Raw genomic sequence first — 9,199 nt, forward strand, 5'->3', positions numbered from 1 at the left:
CTGGAGAGATTTTGAAGGGGGGGGGGCAGAGAGAGCGGTAAAGGCACCAACATTATGGGCAGGCAATGGAGGTAATATCCTGACTGGAGTTTGATCTCAAAGGTGCAGGGCTGAAAGAGGGCAAAGCCTTAACTGCTGGATGCAGGAGGCTGCAGGCAGCAAGCCTGGCTCTCTATCAACATGACTGAGATGAACTTTCAGCAACATGTATAAAGTCTTTGAGTCACCAGAGGGTAAAATAGTGACCTGTTCTTGATTAAGGAGAGCTGAGGAATTTTACAGTATCAGGTCATGCATGACCTCCTGGATGAAGTGGTTGGCCTTTTCTTGGGTGAATTCACAGTAAATATTTTTATAGTATTTTAAATATTTCTTACTCCTGCGTAAAGGAGTAATCACATCATTTCATACCATGAATAGTAAAAGCCTCCACTGGAGATGATAAAATACATTTGAGAGCTATTTCTTGCAGCACTTTGTGTGCAATTTTCACCGAGCTCATAGTTTGCAAAACAGGGTTGTTGTGAATTAATTCACTAATAGTTTTATAATGTCATAACTGGGTGTTGGTTCAGTATTTGACAATGAAGCGTTAATTCCCACCATCATATTCTTGGGAAAAACTGTGACAGAAAACTGCCTCTGTCACTTTTCAAAATATCTTCATTTAGAGTGGAAAGTTTTGAAAATAGGCAGAGTTTTTTTTCTATGCTGTTAACACATTATAGCTCAATGTGGAAGATATGTCCTGGCCGGCGTAACTCCAATCTCCAGTCAAAGTTGTTATTATTGTTGTAGTAGAGGTGCTGATCCAATTAATGTCAGAGCCCCACTGACCACTCCTGCAGATGCACCCAGAACCGTATTTTCTGTGGTGGTAACATACAGTTTCTTTTTCATGTGCTCAGTGTTATAGAACTTTTCCTTGAGAAGAAAAAAAAATCACAAAACAAACCCACAACAAAAATACAGGAGTGATGATCACTTCAGAATCGAGGTAATTTTGAAATCACATCTATCCAGTATATGTCAATAATACTACTACTTAAGTTTTTCAAATAGAACCAAGAGGAGGCCACAGCCTTTGTACACTCCTAACAGTGCAGGGTCTCTGTATCGGTCTGGACCTGTATTAGCCTGAACTGATTTAAGTTCATTTTAACTGTGAGAGCAATTCTCCAGCCATCAAACAGTCAAATTGACTTTTGCCTAACTTGTTCTAGCTTAGTTCTGTGACTACCCACTGAATAACCCTACACTGTGTACAGCAACTTCACATGGCGTATAGCTTTTCTGTCAGAATTAGCGCGGGCTGTGAGTGTGAGTGTCATTATGACTGGACTAATAACAACTGCATTGTATTTTAATTACGTTCACAAAGTACCCCCAAGGGTACTGAGGGAACTGGCAGAAGTGCTCACTGAACCACCCTCCATATGGCATTTCACAGAACCAGAGAATCACAGAATATACTGATTTGGAAGGGACCCACAAGGATCACAGAATCCCAGGATGAAATAGTTCTGGAGTGTCAACTCTGAAAAAGACATTACTGAATGCTTGACTGGATCAAAATACAAGTTTAGGTGAAGACTCTTTGGTAGAAAGTCTGAAGATCAGTAACTTAAAACTCAACACACAGTAAATTATTTATTATAGCAAAAATTTGTTCTGTCTGTCTCTTTGCTGACTCCTCCTTTAGCAACCTAATGGGATTTTCTGGGTAAGAGATACAAATTACGTGAAATAACTCACTTCTAATGAGCTACATGTAATTACAGAAATAAGTGATAACAATGAGATCACTTCTTACTGGGGAAGTACAGAATTCCCATTTTGTCCTTCTTGACAGATCAGAAGACTGAAATCAATCTGAAACAGCTTTTAGATGCCTAAACTTTCCCTGACTTCACTGGAAATACGCTAATTTGCTATGAAGTTGAACTGGGGTCAGGTGAAGAACTTGCACTACCCTTGCCCTCCCATTTTCTTGAGCAATACTTGGGGTGTTCAGAACCAGCCAAGTGCTGGTGAGCCATAGGAAATACAACAATTAACACTGAGAGCCAGAGACAAAATATATTTATAAAAACATATGACTTTGACAAATCGTGATTTCTTGCCCTTTTTCCTGAAAATCCAGCACCTTCCCTAAGGGATGCTTTACATGCCCAATCCCTAAGCTTTGCCAATACAGAAGTTATTGAGAAGGAAAGGACAGCCAAAACATTTGGGATGGTCTTTTCGTTTTTGGTTTTTTTTCCAGAAAATCTAATTCCAGACTGAGCACGAACCCTTGAAATGTTACAGAAGGAAGGAATGAATGCATTAAAGTGTTGGAAATTTTGACATAAATATCTTGGCTTGTATGCAGCATTCATCTGCATTGGTTACAGGTTACATACTACAGAGCTATGAAGCTTCAACATGACTGTATGCTTTGGGATAATCTCTGGCATCCTGTGCAAGGTAGCAGACTTCTTCAATCCAGAATAAACCAAAACCTGAGGCTAAGTGTGGACTAAAGGACACAGAAATATATAATACCTGCTGGACCCCTGGTGACTGTGATTATAAGCAGACTTTAATTGGTTGACCTCTCTAATTTCTGAGTAAGCAAAGGACAAAAATATCATCTCTTCCCACAGGAGTGCACAGCTGTAACTTGCACACCTTTAATTCTTTCCTTGGTGTGAGGTAGATGTTTTTAAAAATTACCCTGCACAGACAACGTGTATTTCAGACAACATGTCTCTTAATTTTTTTGCTAAATGAATAACTTATTGCATATACCTCATAAGTTATTTTATCTTGTTAGATTTCCTACATTCTTCATCTTTCCTTTCTGTACACACACAACAAGAAAGGTAGTATTGCATAGGTGTAAATCGGGCTAGAATTAACTTGTATGATCTGCTGTAGAAATATGCTTTAGATAAGGTAAAAAGTCTTTAAGGATTAATTCTAGGTTTCTGCACATGTGGTATTTACTCTCCATGCTGCTATAAGCATTGAGGTATGAAAACAAAGAGATTGGTATTTTTAAGAAAGTCTACATTGAAAATACAATTTTTATTTCAATCACAGTCCTGCTCCAGATATAATCAGCATTAAAATTATTGTTTTCTGAAATGTGGTTAGTTCTATAATTAAAATAATAAGACGGAATAAGTAAGAGTAGGGAAAAAACACTGCTGCTGTACTGCTGTCTGGACACAGCCATAGAAATTTCACAGGTAGTTATTATTGCATTTTACATTCATTCTGTTGTAATGAGATAGTTTTGAAATTATAATGATGTTCAGATAGTAAAACTGAGTAGGGCTCCAGCATTTACAAAGCAGGTAGTAATCTTCCCTTCACTCTGATGCATTTGCAGAGTTGATCTATCCTACTGTAACATTCCTGCCCCAGAGCTGCAAGTTCAGCCACAAGTTTTACTTTTCAAAGCATACACAGGGTTCTTTACTATCTCGAGATACTGTAAAGAGAAGAGGCCACACACTTTTCCTCAAGACTACTTTTACTGATAATTTTAGGGGAAAAAATAAGACAACTTGGCATCCAAAGGGTGTCATATTATCAAAACAAAGCATATGCCTTTGCTTTTATCTGCTCTAGTCCTCATGGCCACCCCCCTAGCTGGGACTTGAGGCCCACTGGCTGCCACGACCCGGGGGGAGAGGAAAGGGATCGGGCACTGCAAGGAGGGCCCGGGACACAGTAGAAGTCTCGTGGAGCAATGCCAATCTTTATTGGGGAAACTGTAACTTATAAAGGGTAGGTTCAGGGGTGGAGTTTTGGGCTAGGGAGGAGCGTGGGATTGACAACTAGGGAAGCAGGGTGATTGGGCAGTTAGGTAAGGAAGGGAGGAGTTTGGAGGTCTCCGGGGGAAAGGGCCAATGGGAGCTACCTCTGCACTGCACTAAACTCTAACCAATGGCAGGCAGAGGAGCGGGAAAGCAGGGAAGAAGGCGGGAAAACTGTGAGGGGAGGAAGAAGACAATATGGAGGGTGATTTTTCAAAAACAACAACTGGGGTACAAACATTCATATAACAATACAACAACAACTGGGGAATAACTGGGGATAACTGTCTAATCCATAATAGTGTCAAATCCGGTGTTATGGAGTAAAGTCCAGTGAAGTAAAGTCTTATCCGGTGTAAAAAGGTGTCACTCAGGGCTATAAATCTTTCTCCAGGCTTGATATTCGTCCCACTCTGCCTTGCGTTCCCCAACAACTGGCCATTCTGGGGTTCCAGGGTGAGGGGCAGTGTTCTCACTGTCCCTGCCAACATGAGGCTGGGTTAGGGGCTGCAGGAGCTGTGGTGTGTTGAAGCATTCCTGGGCTGCCTTTGACTGACAGCTGCTCCGGGGGCTCCAGGGGCCTGCCATGAGGGATACGTCACTGCCATGAGGGATACGTCACTGCCATGAGGGATACGTCGCTGCCATGAGGGATACGTTGCTGCCATGAGGGATACGTCGCCATCTCACCTCCGTGAGGTTCGACCCATTCCTTCCCCTACACACACACACACACACACACACTCACCCCTCCGAGGTGGTTCCAACCCAACAATATTTCTACTGATCCAGTGTCTCACACCTCCCAGAGCAAATGACCGGGAATAACCTGTATTTGACATCGGTTCACTTTCAGTGTGGTCACCACTCTGGAGGGTGCAGCTGGGGGAGCAAATGATAAGGAAAGGATAGGGAGTGTGTAGGACAAGGGGAATTTCAGAAGAAGCATAGATAAAAAAAGAATTTTCTGCTAGTATGATTGAAATATTAGCAGTCTAATCCAAGCATCAATAATAGTCCAGATCTAATAATTATGGAAGAAAGAGAAAGAATATTTCAATGCAGTAAAAGCTTCAATAGTAATATAATAATGAAAAGGATGCGGTTACAATTATTTTCACCCTGTTTAGCTTCTAGATCCTTTCTGCCTCACTCTTTCCATGCTCCTCCTAAGGCTGATGGTTTCATTTTGGGGATTCCTGTTGAAGGGGAGTTTTGGCCCATTGCCAGCATCTGGAGTTATTTGCTGGAGGAGTACAATGTTCTTGATGGTGTTTTCCTCTCCCTCATTTTAGGACCCACATGGGGTCCCATTTACATATTTGCTAACACATTTTTACACCTTATTCTTTTTCATTGCTCTGCAGCTCCACATTACACTTGAATTTATGATATATGGTGCATTTTATATGTGTTAGAAATACTTGTTCTTTTTTCTCTCTATTGCCCCTAAAGCCAGTTTTGGCTAGCACCTGCTTGTTCACCTTATGCAGCTTGTAGAGATCCAGGAAAGCTCAGCTGGAGCAAGCCTTCCCCTGAGGCCTACAAAGCTCAGTACAAAGCCTGTGGCTTCTTAGTGACAATGGCAATACTATAGTACAGGTTTGCGTTGTAATAACTGGTACTCTGCAGTCCATTCCCCCTGTGCAACATCCAGTCACTAATCAGGGATGTTTGAAGGCACATCCTGCCCCCCCTTTTAGTAACCACCTCTGGGTCTGTTTTGAATTTTCTTTATAAGACATTTTAATCAGACATAATTCCAGAGAAGAAAAAATTAATTTTTTTCAGAGATAAGTTGACTCAAACCGGTCTTTCTCCTTGTTCTTCAGATCTCCCAAATTAACTATGTGCTCCATTTGTTAGGAAGAACTTCATAAAAAGAAAGAAAGAGAGTGAATTCACTGTGTTTGTCACATCTTATAAAATCCATAAGATTTTATATAAGAAAATCCATTTCTTCTTAAATGTCTGTAAGAGACCAAGCCTATATGATCATGTGGCTGGTATCTCACCCAAATTAGTTGGCAGGGGAGCACTAATAATCAGATTAGACAGGTAAACCTACTGTTCCTGTAATTTTAAATTGTTAGCTTTCAACAATCCTATTTCTGTCTGTCAAAGATATTCCAAGGTGTTCAGTGGTGGGTCACTTCATCTCAAACAACCAACCAAGGAAGAGGGAAGACAAAATGCAGATGAAAGGGAGCACAGCTCACAAAGGGCTTGTGAATATTTAGTGGGGTTCATGTGATTATCCCTAGTGAATATAACTTTATCATAGAATTATTCTCCCAGAATCATTTAGGTTGGAAAAAAACCATTAAGATCATCCAGTCCGACCGTAAAATTGTGCTGAATTGAGACATCTATAGCTGAGCTAGTAATTCATTGCTTTCTTTATAGTTAAAGGAGAGAGAAAGGGTTGGATTTTTTAGGGTGCAGTTCATCCCATCCAACACAGATGCTGTGGGATTTTGCAGTGCAATCCTTAGTGTGAAAGAAAATAAACACACTTTTCAGGAAACAGGGGATTTTATTCAAGTAACAGAAACATTTCACAAAGCACAGTGTCCTAGGTCTGTTTGCCGAGGTTTCAAAACTCACAATAAAATCATCAGGAGCAGAGGAAGAGCTTTGAGTTTTATTGCTCTTGTCACTGTAGGAATTATGTTTCACAGAAATCTGTTAGACAACCCTGAGTCTTAATATCTATATAGCACTTCTGTTACTTGTTGGTGATGGGTCTTGCAGTGGAGCACTACAGCACTTCTTTTTTTCTTTGTCTTTGAAGGTGGGTATTTTTATGTTTTATAGATTTATTATATTTATTATATATTTTCATTGTATATATTTATTATATATATTTGCAACCTACGAACCCTCAGCCTGCTCATCGTCAGGTAGAAGGGGTAGAAAGTCTGTCCTTTCAGCAGAATTGCACCTTCTGCTCTCCAGAGGGCATCTTGGAGTGACAAAATTATTCAAGCCCAGCTGACCAAGTCATTATCTCCAAAGTAACAAGCTCACACCTGTTCTGGCCCCCTACCGGGGCCACAATTCCTGCTAGCAAATCTGCTCCAGGCTCCTCCTGGGAGCCTACTGCAGCACGAGCCTCCCACGAGGTCAGGGCGTCCTTTCAGGCATCCATCTGCTCCAGCGTGGGGTCCTCCATGGGCTGCAGGTGGAGCTCTCCTGCACCATGAGCTTCCCTGGGCTGCAGGGGCACAGCTGTCCCACCATGATCTGCACCACGGGCTGCAGGGGAATCTCTGCTCCGTTGCCTGAGCACCTCCTTCCCCTCCTTCTTCACTGACCTTGGGGTCTTCAGGGCTGTTTCTGTCACATATTCTCACTTCTCTCTCCGTCTGCAGTTGCTGTTGTGCGCTGTTTCCCCCCCCCCCCCTTCTTATGTTATCCCAGCTACACCCTCCCCAATGGACTCAGCCCTGCTCGGCGGTGGGTCGGTCTCGGAACCGGCTGTGGTGCCGCGTCACAAGCCCCCTCTGTGATGTCTCGGCGGTCCACGGCTGCTGTCCCGGCTCCAGACCCTTGCTGGCCGTCATTGCTGACTCCGCCGCGACGGGATCAGCAGCGCTTCTCTGGCTTGGACCGTCGGGGGCTGCGAAGCGCAGCTACCACTCGGCTCTCGCCTTTCAGATCGACCCATCTTCTCCCCACACCCCATCCCCCTCTCCCCACACCCCATCCCCCTCTCCCCACACCCCATCCCCTCCCCGCCCGGGACTCGGCAGAGTCTACCGGGCATCTCCTGTGTCTGCTGAACCCAGGCCGAGGCCGCCGAACGCCGAGAGATGGCCTGGGTCGACCTGCACAGCGCGGCCGCCCGCGGCGACCTGGACCAGCTGCGGCGGCACTGGTGGCTGAAGAAGTTCCTGGTCAACAGGCGCAACGCAGACAAGCTGTAAGGACAAACAGCAAAGCCTCCACCTTTTGCAAAATGTGGAATTTGTCAAAATTATCTAAAGTCAGGGTGGTTTTCTGATGGATGTACTTTATGTACTTTCAAGCCTAAGCAGCAACGAAGGATACCATCAGTGGAACAGACAGCATCTAGCATCCCTTAGTATTATTTATTTTATTTCTTTTGTTTTAATTATTACTCTATTTTAATTTAATTGTTATTATAGGTTTTACTTTTGATTCTCCTCCCTGTTTCACTGGGGCGGGGAGGGAGAGGGTGTGAGCAAGTAGCTGTGTGGGGCTTAATTGTCATCTGGGCTTAAACCGGGACAATTGTGTATGTTTAATTTCTAGGACACCTCTGCATCTTGCTTGCATAAATGGCCATGCAGATGTTGTTCGATTTCTAGCAGGCAAGAATTGCAAGCTAAATCGTCGGGACAAATATAAGAGATCACCACTGATGCTGGTATGTGAAAGGGGCATATGTTGTCTTATGATTGAAGATGCTTGAACTTCCAGTGTTGGGAAGATGCAGGAGTTCTGACAGAGAACAATGTAGACGTTGGAAGTTATTTCTCCTTTGTGTCTTGTTTCCAGGCAGTACAGCACCAGCACAGAGATTGTGTGGCTGTTCTGCTGGAGCATGGTGCCAACCATGACCACAGAGCTGCTACTGGTAACACCGCCCTTCACTTTGCTGTCCTGATGTCTAGCAAATCTCTAGTGGAGCTGCTGCTTGAGCATGGCGCAGATATTGATGCTAAGAATGAAGTAAGCTTGGACTTTAGGTAAACCTCCTCTTCCCAAGTCAACTTGCTTGACTTTTCTCTGTTATTCTAAGAGAGATGATTTTTCCTTTCAGCTGGGATACACTCCACTTACTCTTGCCATCACTGAGCGTTGCAAAGGGATGATCGAGTTCCTTCTTCAAAAAGGAGCTGACGTGAACGCTACAGATAATCATAAAAGGTGAAGGATTTGGTAAAAGCACGTGTGGGACTCCTTAGCATTGTTTAAGTTGGATTGATGGGAGGCATAAGAAGGAGCTTTGAAAAAGGGCCAGGAACCACCCAGAAGGAGCTCCTTCAGTGTGACTTGTGAAAGCAGACCTGCGCTCTGCTGCTTGCTTACTTCAGGGGATGATTTCCACACTGAGGACTGCAAGAAAGCATTGTCTGTGGTCCCACATGCACACGCGCGCGCGCAGGCACACACACGCAACCTGAGTCTGCTCTGGGTGGATGGCTGGCCTGGAGACCTCCTGAGGTCCCACCAACCTGAATTCTCCAACACTTCCAGGTGTTTGGCTGTGCTTTCCTTCTGCCAGTAGGAGAGGGGAAATGAATTGTCTGAGAAGCAAAGAGGGATTAAAGTAATGACACGTAATGCCTGCAGAAGCTGACGTATTTACTCTTATCTCCTGGATGCCCTAGGACCCCTATGGAAGTTGCTGCTATTCTTCA

At 43.6% G+C, this 9,199-nt stretch overlaps 1 protein-coding gene across 1 annotated transcript; it reads left to right on the forward strand.

Moving 5' to 3' along the window:
• Positions 1–7,539: 7,539 nt before the first annotated feature.
• Positions 7,540–8,923, forward strand: LOC127467941 (ankyrin repeat domain-containing protein 7-like). Its single transcript, XM_051780546.1, has 4 exons — positions 7,540–7,734; positions 8,088–8,202; positions 8,334–8,507; positions 8,599–8,923. The coding sequence occupies exons 1-4, from the start codon at positions 7,625–7,627 to the stop codon at positions 8,707–8,709; spliced, it is 510 nt and encodes a 169-aa protein (XP_051636506.1). The 5' UTR covers positions 7,540–7,624; the 3' UTR covers positions 8,710–8,923.
• Positions 8,924–9,199: the final 276 nt, after the last annotated feature.

Source organism: Manacus candei, unplaced genomic scaffold (genome assembly GCF_025592945.1).
Source record: "Manacus candei isolate 608988 ecotype Guabito, Panama unplaced genomic scaffold, ASM2559294v1 h1tg000014l, whole genome shotgun sequence".
Lineage (NCBI taxonomy): Eukaryota > Metazoa > Chordata > Aves > Passeriformes > Pipridae > Manacus > Manacus candei.